Source organism: Elgaria multicarinata, chromosome 5, assembly GCF_023053635.1.
Source record: "Elgaria multicarinata webbii isolate HBS135686 ecotype San Diego chromosome 5, rElgMul1.1.pri, whole genome shotgun sequence".
Classification (NCBI taxonomy): Eukaryota; Metazoa; Chordata; class Lepidosauria; order Squamata; family Anguidae; genus Elgaria; species Elgaria multicarinata.
The window spans coordinates 58,048,404-58,069,099 of NC_086175.1; the positions used below are offsets into that span (position 1 = coordinate 58,048,404).

Here is a 20,696-nt window from a genome sequence, read left to right on the forward strand (position 1 = left end):
ACTCTAAAAGAAACAATTTTTTTTTGCATCTGATAACAAATGACAAACTTTAGCATGTGATGAGGAGCCCTTCAGCGATTTTAGCAAAGGAGAAATGTATGTACTTCTAAGATCGTTATACATAGGACATTCAAGCAAAACATGAATTAGGTCTTCGATAGAGACTGCATTACATCCACATTATCTTTAATTGGTAATCTCTTATATCATCCTAGCTGAACTGCTAAAGGGAGAACATTTAGTCTTGCCTGTGTAAGGCACTTGGACTGAATAAAAGGCCACAACTTTATGAAATTACATTAACTACAATATCAAGACTCACCTGCTGTCTCTTTCTGGTATTTCTTTGATAGCTATTCGGACTTGATTGCTAAGATCTCTTCCAGCATAAACTATCCCATAAGTTCCTTTGCCTAACACCACTCTGTCCCCATTCTCATCATAGTCATATTCATACTGAAAGCAGAAAGGGAAGAAATTCATAATTCATATAGAAATATAGAACATTGTCAACACTTCAAACTGATTTTAAATATTGTGTATTCATTATATTTGTATCCTGCCTTTCTTACTTCTTAAGGAACCAAAGCGATGTATATAATCCTCCTCCTCACAACATCAACCCTGTGAGGTAGGTTGGGCTGAGAGTTTGTGACTGGGCCAAAGTCACCCAGTGGGTTTCCATGGCCAAGTGGGAACTAGGATCTCCCGACTCCCAGTCCAACACTCTAGCCAGCACACCACACTGACTATTAGTAATTTATTCCCTTGAAAATGACCAGACCTACTAGAAATTAAAGAGCAAGCATTTTCGTAATGTGCGTAGCCAATTATGATGTGTGATGAACCTGCAAAAACCATTTCATCTGAACCACTAGGTGGTTCTAATCAACAGAGTCATTGACAAAAAATATATTTATTTTTAAAACCTGTATCATCCGCTGTACCTTGCAAGGGGATTTTTGTTTACGTGGAGAATGCAAAATGGCAGAAACTTTGGTACGATAGAAACTATGGCAAGTAGACACAAACTGTTACATGTAGGAAGATCTAAGATCGAAAAGCTCTATGTCTGACTTTATATGGCATATGATGATAGCACAATCAAAGATGCAAATACTGCATATCTCACTTCTCAACAGATGTGTTTTAGATCTGCTGACACAACCTATGCAAATTAATTCACATTCAGGAGGTTCCCCTATTGCAGGGATGTCAAATCTCTGGCCCACCTGGGGGACCAAATCTAGCCCACCTGGGGGACCAAATCTGAGGCCCATCCTCCTTCTTCTGGCCCTACTTCCTTTCCCCTGACTACCAATCTTTGCTGATTTCCCAGCTTTTGTGCAGTTCCCCCCTCTATTATAAAAAGCTGAAATATGTTGGTATTTTGGTCATTTGGGCCCTGCCTTGGCTCTCCTCCTTTTTTCCTTTGGCCCCGCCCACTACTGGAATGTGGTCTCTGAGAGCTTCTCTGAAACTGAATTCAGTTCCTTCCCCTACTCTAATTTTTCTAAGTGACTTCCTAAAGCAAGAAAGAGAGTTCTGGGATGTTATAGGAGTTGTTTTTACAGGTCAAAAAACACAACAACTTATTGGCACTGGAGTAATATTCTCCACAGCCAAACTCTAAATTGGGTTTCTACCTTATTACAACATTTGTTCAAAAGAGATCTCTTGATTCATGTATGTAGAGGAAAAGCAGATGTCAGTCATTTTCGGCTATGGGGTGGTACAGAAACATTATTATTGTTATTATTATTATTATTATCATCATCAACAACAACAACTTCATAAATATTTTAATAAACAGGCATTCAAATTAATTACATAGATGTATCATTTCATAAGAAGTAAGATGTTAGTTCTCTCAGCCATAGTCCTGGTTTTGTCAAATAAGGCTGTCCATTTTTCCATCTCTCTGCAGTAGTACATGAACCAGGCGTCTACAAGTATCTCTCAGTTCTCTGCAAATCTTCTGTCAGTATGCCCTTGAAATTCCCTGCCTCTAGTTCATTTTGAAAGTGATTGCCAAGTTTTCTGTTTCCATACAGAGTACGCCAGGGAAATCTTTGTATACCCTAACATGGCCTGCCCACTAAATTAGTTCACCTTTCAAACAGTTTCATTTTTCATGCTTCAGCACTTCACAGTTCATCGTCCTGAACTGTTATGTGATATGCACTATTACCCAAAATGACACAACTAGAACCTGTTAATGTTTTTTTTAGCTCACTCATATCTCACAGCTCAAAAACAGTATTCAGCAGATAGAGGTAGCTGGACGATAGTAATAAGATTTACATAAACATTAATCCAATTTCTAACAGAGCAATCCTATGCATATTTACTCAGAAGTAAGGCCCACTGTGTTCAATGGGCCTTACTTTTTGGTAAGTATGCATAGGGTCTCAGGCTTAGCATATGCAGAATTTCTAAAGATAAATATGTCTGTGTAATGGACAATTCCACAGCATATGTATTCTGATGGCATTTATGCTCCACTTCATTTTTTAAGCGAGCAAATCCAAACTGATTGCAGAGAGAGAGGGGGGGGAGGGAGGGAGAAGGAGAGAGAGAGAGAGTTGTATTTGCATATTAGGTTGCCCTTGCAGTCAAACTTCACTTTCAGCAAAGAAGTAGAATAAATTGATCTTCTAAATGACCTTGGCTAAGGCATGCACACTGATGTCAAGTTCATGAGATACATTATTTGGAATTCAACAACAGCTGTTCAAATTAAAGGACCTTTGTTGACATCTGCATCTAGAGTGTAGACATGTAGAAATGTCAACTAAATCCCACTTGGGCAGAGAAACCCAAAACATAGTATTTTGTGCTCTAAACATAGCTAAGCATGGGTTTTTCCTATTATTATTATTATAATTATTATTATTATTATTATTGCTTTTATATGTATTTATTCTGTGTTTGTGTATAATGGCAATTTGCTAAGACACAACAAAGAACTAATTGAATTATGTAAAATAATTAGCTAGAGTTACAAACTATTAGTAAAAGTGATGACCATTGGGCCAAAGTTAAGAATATAAGGGGCTGTCTTATATGACACAAGATTGTTGGTCCATCTAATCCAGTCTATTCTGAATGGTACCATCTTTCCAATATCCCTGGCAGAAGTCTGTCAGTCCTTTTTAAAAAGTTAATTTCCCAAATACAAAGACAAACAAAATTACATCAAATTAAATCTAGTTATTGACAGAGTAGTACATTTAATGTTTCCCCACCTTTAACTTTACATGTAGGAGTGGGTAACTTGCAACCCTCCAGATGTTTAGGCCTACAACTCCCAGGATCCTTCACCACTGGCCAAGCTGGCAGGAGTTGTAGGCCAAAACATCTGAAGGGCCCCATTGCCTATCCCTGATTACAGACAAAAATATAGGTAGACTCCACTTGCTGTTTTATGGTTATTTAGTCCCTAGCCTTTAGCTATTTTTAGTTGGTACGTACATTTTTCTGCCATGGCTATTTGCCATAGCTCCATGTTCCAAGACTTCAGTGTTAGGCATTCTGCAGTTTTCCAACTTTTAGCTATTACTTGCTAGATGCCCGCAGCAAAAAGTGTTCAATTAATAGTGAATCTTTCTCCATTGCTTCCATAACTACCCACAGCTTCTCTAACACTCCCTCCAAATATGATGCCACTGTTCTTAATGGATTTGCTTCATAACGTTTATGAATAATTGACTCTCCCAGTTCCCCTTGATCTAATCGCTTTTGCCTCAGGGGTTGTTTGTGTGTGTGTTTTGCAACTTTTGTTTTTTTTCTCTTGGTGAATAAAATTTACAAATATGTTTTGCCATTGTGCCATATCTTTCTAGTCAATTACTATGGGAAGCATTTGCGGGGTGGAAGAGTCTGTGTCAGTCCTGATGCAAATCTAGATCCTTTTGTAACAGAAATCACCACATTATTTGGTCTATTATAAAAGGAAAGCATACAACTCTTCCACTGAACTATGGTCTCACTCTCACTGCCCTTTATGAATTTTGTTTTGACAATTTGTTGAGAGAGCTGGCTACCTAGCAACGTTAGTGTCCTGTTCAATCAATCTTTAAAATGGTGATTCAATCTCTTCTAAGAAAGCACTGCATTATCTAATGTACTGTAGAAACAGAATATTTCCCTGCTATTAGTTCAGTACACAATTATCTATTGTTATATCTATTTCTCCATGGAAATAGCTCAACAACCAAGCCAAAAAACAAAAATCACCCTACTTTCCTAACCCTGTTTTCTATAGAGCAAGTCTGGAAACCACAGACGTGAATTCTGAATCAGCATGGATTTCTATAATTTCCACCATGTTAGGATGAAAAGATTCTCGGTGCGTAACTCACAAATACGTTAAATGTGAGATATTCAATACATTTAAAATACATTATTTTATAAAACATTTTTATGCTGTTCAAACTAACAAGATTTCAGAGGGTTTTTGATCAAAATATGTAAAAAGAGGGAGTATATCAAACATTAAAGCTATAAGAGTTGAAGGAGCTTCCCTCCTGTATTTGATGTTTAAGTACTAGTGGAAAGTTTTTATTATTCAGAATATGGGCTCAATCACTCTGAGAAAAGACTCCACTGTGGAGGTGCTTTTCTGGAACAGGTGGATGAGCAGGCTGGGCCAATGTGAACAACAGAACATATTTTGGTAAGAACAACTATAGTTTAATTCAATATAAACTATAAGTTATATCTATGAATAAGGATATCACCAGTTTGCACAAGGTATTCTCTACTAAAATTATCCAGTTGCCATAATATATGTAACAGTAGTATACACACTTCTCTGTCACACTGATGTGTTGTTCTTTTTTAACTTTTGCAAGGGCATGTTAAAACTCAGTGAGACATAAGACTGCATGAACCATCACCCTCACGTGATTGCTTCCCATTGTAGTTGTGGCAAACTGCCATCAGTGTAAGTGGCTGCCAAGCTCTGAAGCAGCATGCAGAAAGGTTGAGTTGAAGTGATTCTCAGATATCCACCACTTCGTTGATTTTCAGAGGCAGAAAATGGCAGCTAGTAATGAACTCTATAGGCTTTCAACTGAGGTCTCATGCAATATTTATGTATATAAGAATATGGCCAAAGTCTCTTTTTTCTTTGTAACCTCCCCCCTGCACTAAGTTCCTAGTTGCATAATTCCTACATATTTAAAACACTAGGTGTTAATTTTTTTAAGATATTAACGACAGGAATACAGAAAGCAACCCCCCACACCCCATTTTTGTTCCACAGTAAAAATTACTTACTTCCAACGTGTCACCATCAATCTCTCCTTCAAGTTCCAGGGTACTTCCTACAGCATCGGTTAAAATCTCTTTAACCAAACCACAGAACCTGAAAGCCATATACATCTCACAATCAAAGACAATATCTCTTTTTCTGCTCAACTGGCCAATTTTATAACCCATATGAACAAGCAGTACATTTGCTGACATGTTTTCACCGTTTCCTTTCCAAAACTACCATTGTCTCAATGATATGCTACCTCTTTTGTAATGAACATTAAAATGCTAATAAATATCAATATTTCAAAGTTCACAGTAATCAACAATAACCTCTTGAATACTCTTGACTATTTTAATTACTTAGTCCAGGCCAAAGATATTTTGCTGCCTGGAACAAAGTCTAAATGACAACACATACAGACAAACACACCACTAACACTAGGGCCAGCACTTTAAAAATACAACAATCTTACTACAAAGGCAAGACAGTTGAACAGAGAAATGAATTAGAGAATGATTGGAATATGTTCCCATAATAACAAACAAGATTTTGTTTTATAGAATGGCATAGATGCCACTTCTGATGTGATTTTCATTAATAGGAATGTGGGTGGTTTGCCATATACCTTTTCAGCACTTGGGATACTGATTAAACTCACTGAAACTGAGTGAATATAAAAGTAGTATGAATCTCTTATAAGCAACATTTTTAAAATCACATCTGAGGTTGATGGTGTCCCATTTTTGTCAATCACACAAATATTAGGGGACCAATGGATAGTGGGGATGCCCTCAAAATCTGCAAGGGGAGAATGGCCTAGTGCACTAGCAGATGACCACTGGTGTGACATTGGATTTAATCCTAAGTGTATCACAGTTCATGATCATTAAGTTCACTCCTTGTCACTTTAGTCCTTGATTCTGAAAAACTGAATGTCTGGAATATAATATTAATCATAAGGAATACAGAAAATAAATCCACAAATAAAATTTTGTTTCTTATGTGAAAATGAAGCAGAGTTTTACAGCATGTTGGCTGTGTTCAGACAACACAATAGTCAATGGTGAGTTAACAGTCAACTCCACAGCTGATTATTGAGGGGGAACTCGCCACACACCCTAATTATAATCAACCAATGTTGTGGATTAAGGCCAGAGTAGAACTGACTATTAGCCAATGGTGTGTTTGACTGACACATCCCCCCTCTCTCCCCACTCGGTCCTCCCGCTGGTATCTCATCAGCCATTGCGAGTTCTGTCGGCTGGACTAGAGTGGCAGCCACCACTTTGATCGCTCTTGCCAGGGGACTCCATAATCGCTGAAAATAACCAACTGTGAGTGACGAAATAGTCAATGGTGTGTGACACACGACATGATAACCAACGGTTGTTCAAATAATCGATTCTGGTTATTTTGGCTGAATAACCAACCATGGTGTGAAAAAGTCCCGACAGCCAAGCATTGACTATTTAACCTACCGTTAACTATTTAACTCATCATTGGCTATTGTGTCATCTGAACCCAGTTATTCTCAGTTTTTGTATGGATTATTTTAGTGCTTAAGAAACACAAAGCAAAACAAAACAAACCTCTCACCTACTACACTGGCTCTCTGTAGAAAAGTAGATTTGAAAGTCATCAGAATTGTCATGGACATACAGAAAACAACATCGTTCATCAAATTTAGATATGCTGCAAAAAGTCAAATGAAAATAAAGTTATGCTAAGCACAAATAACGCAGGTAGGGAGGATTGTGCGAATGCGAGGAGACAAACAGAAGAAGTCAATCTAATTACACACAAAGAGCATGTCAGAAAGAGAGACTCAAACACAGATAATAGTACTGCCATGATTTTTGAAAAGCTTGCCTCCAACTAGATGGAGAGATAACAAAACATATGATAGGGAATCATATGGAAAAAAAGGGAAAAAAGTAAATAATGTAAATAAAGGCAAAGAACATATGTCTGGGGTAATGAATCCCAAAAACCAGGTTGCATGGTAGAATAGTGCGGAGGGCTAAGGTACATGACCTTCAAAGAAACGTCATGGTAATACAGATTTTATAAAATACGCATTCCAAGCTCAGTACAGATAATTCATTGTTTTGTTGATATACCACTATTCTTTTAAAGTGAGATTCAGAATCCAATTAAAAGTAAACATATTTTCAGATTCTGGAAAGTACATTTAGCAATGCTTGACATGGGCTAGTATTATAAGGAGAGAAAAAAATGCTCTCTTTCACTCTCCAACATCTCTGTTTTTCCACATGACATGTATAAAATCTCTGCAACTCAAATTGCTGAAGTTTGCGGATAATGTTTGTCTAGTACTATATGCCTGAGACAGATAAATCCATACCACGCTAGATGAGCAAGAGGAGAAAGCAATGACAATTTTCAAAGACAATGTAAGAAAAAACAATCAATAACCATTCAAGTTTCCAATTTGCATATCTAAATGTAACTTTCTGAATAGCAATGTACGTGGAAAGATTACAACTTACTTTCTAAAAACTAGATCTTTCATCAATGATGATATGAACCTCGGAAACATAAGGAATACTTTATATGTAAAGATGAAACTTTGTAATAGCATGAAAATATCAATGTAACAGGGGAGAGGAGCAAGGGAGGAAAAATCCAAGCTACTATTTAAAATATTACATGGTCTGCATACTATATTGTCCTAGAGTATTTTAAAATGTTCTCTGCTTAGTACTGAACAAGATTACATAGTTAATTTGATTTGGAAGCTGGTTAAGAAAGGATTCAGGTACTCCTATTGTCTCTTTTGCGCTAGTGGGAATGACCACTTGTGCAACAGTGATTTTGTGGTTCTAAAAGTAACAATTTCTAGATTGTAACAGGTCAGTGAATCTCCATTCTGCAAGCTCCTCTGATCTGCTCCATCCAGGAAATGTGCATTTCCGCTCATTCTGGGTTATCTGTAGGATTGCAAAATCCTCACACTGCAAGCAGTTGTTCCTGCTAACTCACAGGCACAGAAGGATACTGCCCAAACTATTTATTTAAACTATGTATTTAAAAAACTTACCCTACAATCCCAAATGGGACCAATAGTAAAATAATAAAACTCACTGAAACAAACAGCAGCAAAACCAACCAAGTATGGAGGAGTTCAAAACCAGAAAGTGCTATGTAAACATGGTGGGAAGATGACAGAAGTGGGAAGAAAGTAAACCCACCAAAAGTGCAAAAACAGGCAGTTCCAAAGTCAAAGCTCCACCACAGAGCCAGCCTCTTCTGGTAGACTAACCCTACATCCACTGCTGAGGGTACACAGAAGATTGAAGTATGAATAGATGTAAGGTATGAGGTGCTTGAGATATCCAGGGGCTAATCTGCACCAGTGTTTAAATGTGGAGAGAGCACTTTGGGGTCATGTGTGACACATGGTGTTGACACCAATCTGCAGCAACTCCCCGGCTTCCCTCTCAAAAAAGCGAATTTTTGCAGAGTCCTTCTAGTGGGCCTTTTCTCCTTAAATGCCATTCCCACACGTTTCAGTTGCAGCGTGCCCTATTCCTTTGAACTGAATCCGGCATGCCTAAGGGTGTGTGTCTGTGTCTGCTGTGACCTGGGGTCAAGGGGTGGGGCAGTCGTTCCCCCCCCCCCATTACTCTCCTGCAGCTCCCTTCTCTGCCTTTCATTTCTACTTCCCATGTTGTGTGAAACATTAAAACAAAATATCAGAAGAGTAAAACCAAGTGTAAAATCACGATCACCTGTGCATGTTCATAACAGAGGAAAGAGGCAGCAGCAGCAGCTACTGCCAACTCCAGAGCACTAGCAGAGGGAGGTAACTCCAGCCCTTCCCATCCATGCAGGACCTACAGGCAGAAAGCCAGATCTATCTTCTTTCTCCAGAGGTTAAGGGGAACCCTCAGAGAGGGAAAGGCTGCTGCTGCTCTTGGTTTGCCCTGAACTCTTGTTTCAACAGGAAAACCTCCTCCTACTCCCCCCACCCCCACACAGGAAAATCACACACACAGGGGAAAGAGGCTACTATTGGTGAATTGGGAAAGCAAAGTTCCTTCATTGGTAAGAAGAGTAAAACTGAGTGTAAAATCGTGATGCTGCAATCTCACTTTTGCAATTGGGCAATCACAATCTTACACTTGGCTTACTTATGAATGAAGGAGCCTCATATGAATTAGGGAGTCTCTGAACGATACCAGAATCACACGAATGATAGTGGGATTGCTCCATTCTGGAATCAAATTGGTACTGTCACTGGGATTGAACTCATCTCTTCCAGTAAACTTTCCTTAGCAGGGGAGCATGGTGTGTGTGTGTGTGGGGGGGACACACAAGCCTGATGACATTGATTTCAACTGGTGTGACTCCACCCGACAACAAACTAAGGCAGATTAAAGGGCGGTTTGACCTCTGAAAGTGGAATTTTAGGTAATGTATATTCCGTTTTTCTTGCTTCATGTGCCATTGATGGACCAAAGCCGATGTCATGAAAATCCGGGTAAAAGTAGAAAGCATTTCCCATTCCATTTGCATGAAGACTGGGCTCTGGTCCCAAGCCATTTAGGACTTTTAAGGCAAGAACAAGCACTTTGAATTTGGTTGAAAAATAAATTGGGATAAAATGAAGATTGTATAATATTGGCGTTACATGTTAAGAGATTCTGGATCCTGTCAGCAGTCCATCTACTGCATTTTCCACTAACTGAAATTCTAGACACTTTTGTAAAGGCAGCTCCACAGAGAGCAGGGGGTGCACAACCTTTCTAACCATATCTGATGCATGTAAACTCTCACACACATGCAGGGAACTGAGCCAATTATGTGAACTGAATAACTAGATCACATTTAACCAATGGACAGTACAGCTGCAACACTGGAGAAAGTGGACAAGCCCACACCTCTTCCCTTCTCTCTTCTTGGGAATAAATTCCCTCCCCTGCCACCATCCTTCCCCTGCTATTGAAAGCCTTAAACTCTGTTATTATGGATTGGATCCAGACTTAGTCGTCGTTAGAGTAGGCCCATTGAAATCAATGGGACCTAATAGTCATGGCAAATTTAAACCCCACTGATTTCAATGGGTCTACTCTAAGTACAACTAAGTCTGGTTACAACCCTATATTGCCATACATGTTAACTCTGTTATTGCTAAGCAGAGATCCTTATTAACCAAGATGGTAAACCAGCTCAAATCCCTGGTTAAGAAGGAATCATTATACATGCTAGAGTGAATGACTGAGTAGCACACTCCATATTTATTAATAGATAATATTAAGAGATCCATGGCATTACATCTGCGGCATCTCTTATTATTATTATATTATTATTTAAAAAATTAATATACACACAGACATGCTGAACGATTGTCTGCAGAATTCTGAAGGAAGGAAAAAGTTTCTCAAGTGTGATTTAGAGGTCATTCCTAATATTGTCTTATGAAGATATTGAATTGAGAAACACAAGATCCTCTCAAAATGAAACAAGTTGAAGGTGTACACAAACAAGACTGATACAGCTTTCAAAGACATAAGACCACTTATCAAAGCAGGAAGGGGCAAGAGGACTGGCTAAGGATAATGCTAGATACAACTTTTGAAACATCCATTTCCTAAACAAAGTTAACACTTTACATTTTGTACTATTTATACCTGAAACAGAACTTCTCAGTCCTGCCTCGCTCAAAACCAGGTTTTCCAGCCCTTGTCTGTTTACACAATGAGTGATGTACGTGAAACAAAAATGAAACCATTTAAAGGACACCAACCTTATTCCTCTAATAGATGATGCTGTAAAATTCCATTCATGAATCTGTTTCTGCAAATGCATAAACAAAATGTATTATTTCAAGCAAGTTTACAAACCATGTCTCTTAATCTACGAATCACATATAGCAAGTTTTTGCCAGTGCAACATCTCCTGCTTGGGGGAAACTTGCAGCAATATCGGCTGCTTCAGTTCATCTAAGCTAGCAAGGTGGAAAGGTTAGTCAGCATAAAGAAGGAGATAATAAACTGGGTAAGATAATGACCTTGTTTGGAAGTAATGATAAACTATAGTTATCATCATGAGAATGAACTTATTGGTCTCATAGACTCTCCCTTCCCTTCTCATGCTCTGCCACAGCTGGGAGGAGGAGTTCAGAAGCCTTTGCTTCCATTTTAGATTAACCACTGTTAAAATTATAACCCACCCCAAAGAAACTGAGGTTAGTCTGAAGTTAATCTGAACTAACTTCAAACTATGGTTATGAAATTCTTTCAATTAACCATAATTCTTTAAATTAACCATAATTAAACTCTAAGCTCAAATATGTTGGCGGTTTTGGTATTTTGGCCCACCCCTTTTGCCTTCAGCACCACCCACCACTGGAATGTGGCCACCAGGAGCTTCTTCAAAATAGAATTTAGCCCTTGGGCTGAAAAGATTCCCCATCCCTGCTCTAGACAGAGGGCATGTCTACACGAGGGCTTATCCCGGGGTTCACCCCGGGATCGTCCCTGTGCATCCACATGACGCACAGGGGATCCCAGGGGCAGGGAGGGATGATGCCTCCCTTTCCCCGGGATAAGCAGGATGGCTTCAATCCTGTTTTTTCCAGTGGTCTTGGGGTTGTCCCGAGACCGGGGTATGTGTGGGCAGCCATCCCGGTTTTGTCTCAGCTCCTCGCAAATAAACGCAAGGAGCCAGGAACCAGGTATGGGGCATGCAGCTCTTCAGGAGCTCCGTGCCCATTGGAGGTGGGAGCGGGATCTTTTTTAAAAAAAAACAAAAACACCTTACCTTTATCGTTGGAGCGCTCATGTGCTCATCTTCAATACAAAAACAAAATGGTGGCCGCAAAGTCCTCCTTCCTCCTGGGACGTCACGTGTCGTGTGTGGATTGAGGGGGGAGGATCTCATGATCACCATATCGTAAGATTCTCCCCTTCCCTGCCCAGTGTAGTCATGCCCACAGTAGTTGGTTTGGAAGTGTGCAAAGTATTTCTAGAGAAGTAAAGAAAACTTACTACTAGCCTTACCATTTCTGTAGGAGACACATGCCAAAGGGAAACAGTTCTCTCTTCTGCTTCTTTGTTGATTGAAACATAGGCAGGCTGATATACCTTAGTTGGTTCTATCACTAACACCTAAACAAAGCAGACACTTGTTCAGTAAATTGTAACTGTGACCGTAAGCTTTCAGAATGAGCAACATAATGCAAATACAAGGCTGCAATCCTAAAACCACTTACCAGGGTTTATACATTGAACTTACTTCTCAATAAACATGCACAGGACTGCATTGTATATCCATTCACAATAAAATAACACACACCCTTCATTAGGGAATCATAAAAATGGATTAAATACATAACTGACTGCACTGTACTGATTTCTTCTTGGTGTTCTTTGTACAATATGTAATTCTATTAATTTATATCACTCGATATACTAATAACTAACCCAATTCTCGAGCCCTTATGTAGTCAAAATGGCACCATGCACACACACACGAGAGAGATTTACAGGGTTGGGGGAGTATCAAGGTTTGCAGATGTATATAAAAAAGTTCAGGGACGAAAAAACTAGGGAGGGGCACCCTCCTACGCAAAACAGCTCAATGAGGACGGAGCATACTCAAGTGGGAACAGAATGTTCATGGGGAGAAAAGAATGGATAAGCAGGGAGGAGGCCCAATGAGTATCATTACCTCTGGAGATGGTACAGGTGACAGAACAGGAGCACTACATACCGGAAAATATTTCAGCAGGTCCCACCTGTGATATGCTAAGTATCAACCAAAGGTGCTTGAGGTTTATTCCTAAACTTTTACTTTTCTGAATTACTGAGAGCATAATTAGTCTAGGTCAATTATTAAATGACTGACCTCTGCCAGGGTGGGGTATGGGTCTCCATAATATTTCATGGATAGGGTGTGAAAACCATGTATAGCTGAGTCAATAGAGTACAAGTGTGTGGTTTTTAATTTGGCACATTATGCTATAAGCAGTTCCTTTGACCCTTCTTTTTTTTCTCCTTAGGTCAGGGTTAAGCAACTTGTGTTCTAGATGTTCCAGCTTAAAACTCCCATGATTCCTCACCATTGGTTATGCTGGCTAGGGCTGATGGGAGCTGTAGGCTAAAACATCGGGGGGGGGGCACAATTTGCTGACCACCTCCCCAGGTGAATAGCATTCCCCTTCAATTCTTGCAGCCCTCTGCAGGTGGAAGAGCAAAAAGGAAAGGATGGGGCTTGGCCCATTCAGATTCCCTTCCTGGAATAAGTGCCTTCTCCCTTAAGCTGGGCCTAGCACAGCACAATCGCCATCTGTCCAGAAAGCAGCCCTCCTGGCAAGCTCCCTATTTGGGCTCTATTCTTGAGCATGCCCCCTTGCTTGCTTTTAGTGTACCATTACAGCCTCAACAAGACCCATAGGCCTCTTTTCCAAATCCAGGCCAGCCCGTGACTTGACACTGTACTTGGGTGGCATCAGTTCCAGGGACTGTCAGACTTAATGGAACTGAAAAAAGAAGTAAAAAATAAAATAAAAATAAAAACAACAACAATGGGCAATCCTGCTGATAGTTCCCCACTAAACATTATTCTCATTTTTACTTTTTTAAAGGTTGGATCTACTCTCATATTAAAATGTGGTCCAAAGTTTATTTATTTATTAATAATATTTATACACCACTTAATATTAAAAAATCTCCAAGCGGTTAAAAAACAATCTCCAAAGCTAAGTTTCCATATATTTTAAGAGTCTAAAATTTAGACTATACAATGCTGTCTAACACTTTCTTGGCATGTATAAACAGCATTTGTTCCTTAGCTAACTGAATTAACATTATTGTGTGGCTGTTGTTACCATGTTACCTTGAGAGCAGAGCCCTTTATAAAAGGGAAAAAAATACAAAATTGTGCCTATTGCCACACAGAAATATGATGTGACGGAATGAAGGGGAGGCGAGTTTCTACATAGATTATACTATATTTTTCCTACAGATCAGTTTTCATAGCAAAAAAGCAAGCAATGACGTGCACCACTGCTGCTGAGTCCAATCCCCATGCCTAGCAAGAAGGATGCAGCCAGATAGTTCTGCCGTAGGCGGCACTACATACAGGTTTGCCTGACACCTTCTTCTATCATCTAGTTCATATAGTAGTTCCTATCATCAGGCCACAATTGTTGCTTACAGTCCGACACTAACAGTGCAATCCTATGCATGTCTACTCAGATGTAAGTAATGGGCTTTATTCGCAGGTAAATGTGTATAGGACTGCAGTCTAAATTAAAAATATTCTATATCAGCTTGTGCATTACAGAGTCTTACAGGGAATCTCAAGCTATTGGTGGTTTCTTTGGTTGCCTCAAAAATGATATCTAACCAGAAGTTCAATCTCTCTTGTCTAGGAGAGTGTTCTATGGTGAGTTTCTTGAAACGCTGAATTAACATCAGGTTCTGTACTAAGGACTTCAAATACCTGAAACACACACGCATACACATAATCAATAATTGGCCAAAATAACACAAAAATTCTTCTACGTTAATGGTGAAACAAATCCTTTCGCTAGAATACCAGAAATCTGTCCCTGAAATAGATGGATTAGAAGACCAAACTTGCAAAGGCTACTTGTCTTTTTATACACCTTCCAATGTACTGTTATTTATTTCTCACCTCAGCTAATTCATTTGTTTAAAGCACAGGTCCCCTTGTGATTTAAACTTACAATTTAAAAGCAGTGTTCAGCTTGGTTAGCGTGTGAACAATGTCTGCAAAGAGACAGAACAAGTACATGGATTTGTACGCCATGTACTGCATTTGTAAACTTACAGCTGTAAAAAAAAAAACCCCAACATCCCTGTGAATTCTTGGGATTAATTCTCAGGAGCTTTTGGATCCTTAACTATATTCCAAAAGCAATTTGCTACCTTATGCAATATAAAACTTAACTTGTTGCTTTCTCTATAACTGCTACATAAACTGATAATTTGCCAAGGTGGTTAAAGAATATCCCATTCAGAAAGAAATAATGCTAATGTAGACTGCCGGTATTAGAACCTAACAGATTCTGGCATCTTTTAATAGCTGTACTGTATATAACAGAGTGTTTCACCAAGGATATCCATTCCCATCACAGAGCTGAAATGATGACAGCAAGACAGTCAGTGGAAGGAAAAGAGTGAAGAGTTTCCCATCTATGCAATGCTTAAAAGGTTTTTATATACTCAGTATGCAGTCTTTCAAGGTATATTGATCACATAAAAAAGGACAGGTAGGCTTTCGACATATCACTCACTACCTCCCTTTAAATATTCCAGGTTATGTTTTAAGAGATACAGATTAAAGTATAAGAAAGTTCCATTTTGAACTGCATTCTGACACTCTATAGAGAAGGATTGGAATCCTTCTATTGTGCAAAGGCCATAATCAATGCATTTTCATATTTCCAGAGAACGTTAACATTGTCACTTTATGACCATGTGATAAAGAATGGCTATCTCATGCTCTAAGTCTTGGAGAACTCAATGAAGTGCAGTAAAAGAAACAACAGATGCAACTACACATATTTATTTATGTAATGATACATACCAAAAGGGTGGTTTCAGTTTAAACAGTCTCTCTGCTGCTTGCACTGCTTTGCCAATGTCACTAGCCAACATGCTTACACTGAAGAATTGCCCGACGTCCCAGTAGTTGTTCATTTTTTCCAAACTCCCTTTTCTTCCCAACAAACTGTTTAATCGCACACCTTGACAAATTCACATAAAGCAATTGTGTTACAAAGGAACACAATAATCCTAATTCAGAGACTGGAAAAAGGCGATATGCCTTTATAATTAAGAGGAATATAACCTCAAAGGGTCCCCAATGAGAGGAAAACTCTTAGTGCACAGAGACATTAGCCTCTTATCAATGGAGGGAAGTAAATGGTTCAGATGGCATTTGTTCTTCATCTATTCACTGAAGGAAAAATCAGTAGTAACATTTACATGTGGCCAAAGGTACAACTTCCATTGCAGAAATAATTACTAAAAATATATATACTATTGGTGCTGTTCACTTCCAACTAGTGGTATAGCGCTGATAAATAGTGAATTTAGTACATGATCATTCAGAGAAGGGAAGCCAAAGATTCATGAGTGAAAGAGGACTTTCCATAAATGACAACTTTTTCATGAAATGTAACCTTTGGATCTATCCCATAAAGTCCCTCGCAGGTATTAACAACCCCATTACTGCAGCATCATTTTCTTTTGTTCACCTATTTTCCTAAGTTCCATGGAGGTTTCAAACTGCTGCCCTGCAACAATCAGCAAAACTGCAAGGTTAATTCCAGAATACAGAGTTGACTGAAGCTCAAATCCTTTACGATACCTGCAGAGACAAAATTTCATAAACTGCAGAACACACCTACAAAGAAAAATATCTGATGTTCTCAACTCACCATGAAAAAAATATGCCCAATGATTTTAGGTTAGATTATTATTGTTGTATTTTAAATTGTTTTATGGTGATGGCAGGATTTTATTGTTGTTTTACCGGTCGTTGTTTTATTAAAATTGTAAGCTGCTCTGTCCTCCTTTGGAGGAAGAGTGAGGTATATGAATTTTAAATAAATAAATGATGCCAGTATTTTAATTTTACTTATCCTGAAAATAGACTGTTTGCACAATATTTGAAAACTTCTGTCCCATGCTAGACCATGTCAGTTATTTTTTTTATAATAAAATAGCTTGTTGGATCTGTAAGAACTCCCTCCTTTTATTCCAGTGGTGACTTGGGAGTTTCATCAGAAACATAAAGAAGTCTTCTGTAAAAACAATTACGCATGAAATTTCAATTATACACACTTACCTGGGAATAAGTCTTATTAAACTCAATAGAACCTACTTCTGAGTAGGTGCTGTTAAACTACTTTCTGTCTAAGGAAATCACTTTGGTTCCGCTTTGTCCAAAAACAAAAATTCATTCATCAAGTTATATTACAATTACTGGCAATGACTCTACAGGGTTTCGAGCAGGGGTCTTTCCCAGACATACCTGGAGATGTCAGGGATTGAACCTAGGACCTTCTGTATGCAAAAGGTTAGTTCGATCAACAGTTATCAACCAATACACTTAAACGGATTCTCTGTGTTTAGAAGCAGTGTATCACTGAATGTCAGTTGCTGGGGGAGGGGAATGGTAGAGGAGAAATAACTAGAAAGGGCTACTGCTTTCACATCATGCTTTGCAGGTTTCTTTGAAGCATTTGGCTGGCCACTGTAACAAATAGGATGCTAGATTTTCATTGAATCCAGAGGGAACTTCTTACGTTCTAATAAAGATATATTTCTTTATTTTATTTTGTCTTCTCTTTTGACAAGGCTAACTCCCATTCAACAGGAGCTTGGCTGGTAAGGACCCTAGAACCTGGTGCTCAGTACTAGAGTATTTGGGCTTTGCTCTTTCATAGTTACATAGAAACATTAAATTCAGCAGCACTGCTCTTACCATTCAATAGCTCTATCTCGGCTACTAGTGTCTTTACAGTCTGAATCGAGGAAGATATCCTTGTAGATTCTCCCGCAGAGGCAGAACATATCCGGTGCTGGATGATCACATGTCTGCAGGACCTGCAGCATCACTTGCAGTGCTTTTCCCCGATCCCCTGTATTGTTCCTTCTGAAATTCAGGCACAAAATGACATGGATAACTTTGGACAATCACCTTGTTTAATTCTGTCAATGTGCAAGAAACATACAGTATATAATAATTAGATTTAATTAGGGTAATCCTCTATATAAATCATTGCACAATGCACTTTTTTTTCTTGTAGAGTTCCCACACCTAGATGTGACACCCCACATAGAATTTATGCATAAGCAACTAAAATGTAGATTCTCACAGCTCTGATGCTTTCCACTGTCCTGGATTGCCAGGAATTAAATGAGTAGCAGCTACATCCACCTTGGCTTTAGATAAGGTTGTCAGTCATAGGACCTTTAGTCTCTCTCTCTCTCTCTCTCTCTCTCTCTCTCTCTCTCTCTCTCTCTCTCTCTCTCACACACACACACACACACACACACACACCTTATATTGATATTATATATATATATATATATATATATATATATATATATATATATATGTATGTATAAAATATTGCATTAACCTCATACATATATTTTTATTCCTTCTAAACTGAACACAATCATGCACACTCATTTCCCCTACATGGAGATCAGCTCCATGAAAGAACATGCTTCTTCATTTTGAAGAGCATACAACTGAGTGTTGAGAAGCAAAGCAAAAGTATTCACACATATATAGTTTGTACATGGCTAGTCTTACAGGAAATTGACTTGAAAGGCCTGAAAGATGGTTTATGAAGGAGTCTTTGTAAATGTTGTCTAAAAATAACACGGCATGACAGCTTTGAATTTCTGAGATTCAAATAAGCAATCTAAAGTGCACTGCCATGTATAATTAAAATGTGTATGTTCCATTAAAAATGCTGTAATAATTTAACAGCATTGTTCTATAGCAGATACTCAACTCCATAAATTTCTACAAAGACATTTGTATAAAGTTTAGAACTAACCCTGATGAATTGTATTATCTTGTTTAAAGAAATAGAGTGACAGTGGGAACAGTGTGGATGTTGTTCAATATAGCAGGGTACCTGTTTTAACCATGAACAGTAGTATAGGTCCTATCAGCTAAATAAATGTGAGCCTCTCTCACACTGTTTACATAAAAATGACACGTCCATGTGAAAAGAAAAACTAAAATTTGCAAGTAAAAGCAAACAATACTTTGCAGCTTAAAAGCCACTTCAAAACATCCTGCTAATCTCCAATGAGGTTCAAACTATTTATCAGTCAGTCAGTCAAGTTTATTGCTTTTGGCCAATGGCCTTTGCATAAAACAAACAACACAACAACAGTACAATCAGCAACAGATATGGAAAGACAAAGAATTTACAGAAGTTAAACATATGCATAATTCATATAACACCTGATATACAAAATTTAGAAATATAAAATGTATAAAATAGTGTGTCATTGTTGATCCATAAGTGATATGATGTAAATCAGATATGGTCAAATGCAATCATCTCCTTTACAATTGATGGCTATCTCTGCTATGTGTTTCTTTCTGATCTTTTTGGCAGCTGTGGCAAACAGAGCTACACGCCAGGTCACATATTTATCCATATCCACTAGGAGGTAAAAAATCACATCCAGTGGGCTCTGGGAAGGACAATTTTCAATCAAGGGTGTCACAAATCGTTCCCTTGGGTCATTGTATAGTGAACAGTGCAAAACATAATGGACAAGGTCCTCTGGCTCAGGTCGACCACAAATGGAAGTACGCTCATTTATTGGGATGCCCCGTCTCTCCCATCTCTATAGGCAGTATCCATCATATTTAGCCTTAACTCTGTGAAAGATTTCCGAAGTTGTACAAATGTTAAATTGTTAAAGTAATCTGCACATTCACAAGCCTCTTTGAGTTTAAAATATAATGGTGCACATGGGGATATATAAGCAGAGTTTAGGTCCTTTTGAGTGACAACCTCCCTTATAATTCTCTTGATGGTGGTTTTCTGTATATCTGGTGGGAAGCTTTTAAGCTCAGTTAGTGAAAATCCATATCTGATGGTAAGTTGAGCAGCATGATATTCCCAATTTTTAATTGGTAATCCATTACATAATTCTAGCAAACATTTTTTGGGTAGCCTAGTATTATCCATCTGTTGTACCTTAAACCAATAGCATATTCTTTTATCTATTTGACTCTGTATACTCAGTACTCAGGTTTCTAACCTAATCATAGCAGACAATACATCTTTAGGCAAGCATAGCAAGGATCTCAAAAAGTAGTTTTGAGGGGGTTCTAAGCCTAACACCTTCGAGGTACCCCAAACCTCTGCCCCATAAAGGATTTGTGTCATTGTTATGGCTTTGTAAACAGTTAAGGCAGGGTTTACTAAATTTCCTCCTTTAGAGGCAACAAACTTCAGAATCGCCTTAGCTGATCTAAAGGCTTGCGTTTTAATGCTTGACAATTATTCTTTCCAGGAGGATGTTTCTGAATGGACCAATCCCAAGTATTTGAATGTTTTCACTTGATTTATAATATACCCATCCAGATGCCAGACATGCTTTTTAGGGCACTTCCCAAATACAACAACCTGTGTCTTAGCATAATTTATGGTCAAGGCATTTCTCTTACAGTATGAAGCAAGTTTCGCAAGAAGCCATCTTAGTCCCACCTGAGTTCTAGATACAAGTACTAGGTCGTCAGCATACATAAATAACAAGAGTTTTTGATCGAGAATTGTAACAGGAGCAAACTGTAGACCATCCAGTTCCTTTACCATATCATTAATGTATTTATCATTGTGTGATCAGATCTGCTGATGAATTGCTGATCCCAAGGTATCTTGGAAAAC

General features: G+C 38.5%; 1 protein-coding gene across 4 annotated transcripts in view; it reads right to left on the reverse strand.

Annotated features, from left to right (window-relative positions):
- The window catches only part of MAP3K15 (mitogen-activated protein kinase kinase kinase 15), a 79,638-nt gene that overhangs the window by 22,174 nt on the left and 36,768 nt on the right, over positions 1-20,696 (reverse strand). For all 4 annotated transcript variants that reach the window (XM_063126436.1, XM_063126435.1, XM_063126434.1 and 1 more), the window contains 9 exons: positions 17,750-17,920; positions 16,518-16,630; positions 15,845-16,004; positions 14,584-14,734; positions 12,289-12,396; positions 11,034-11,083; positions 6,860-6,955; positions 5,284-5,371; positions 323-456 (listed from right to left, as the gene is read on the reverse strand). In XM_063126436.1, coding sequence (XP_062982506.1) covers positions 323-456; positions 5,284-5,371; positions 6,860-6,955; positions 11,034-11,083; positions 12,289-12,396; positions 14,584-14,734; positions 15,845-16,004; positions 16,518-16,630; positions 17,750-17,920 — 1,071 coding nt within the window. The remainder of the gene's footprint in view (positions 1-322; positions 457-5,283; positions 5,372-6,859; positions 6,956-11,033; positions 11,084-12,288; positions 12,397-14,583; positions 14,735-15,844; positions 16,005-16,517; positions 16,631-17,749; positions 17,921-20,696) is intronic.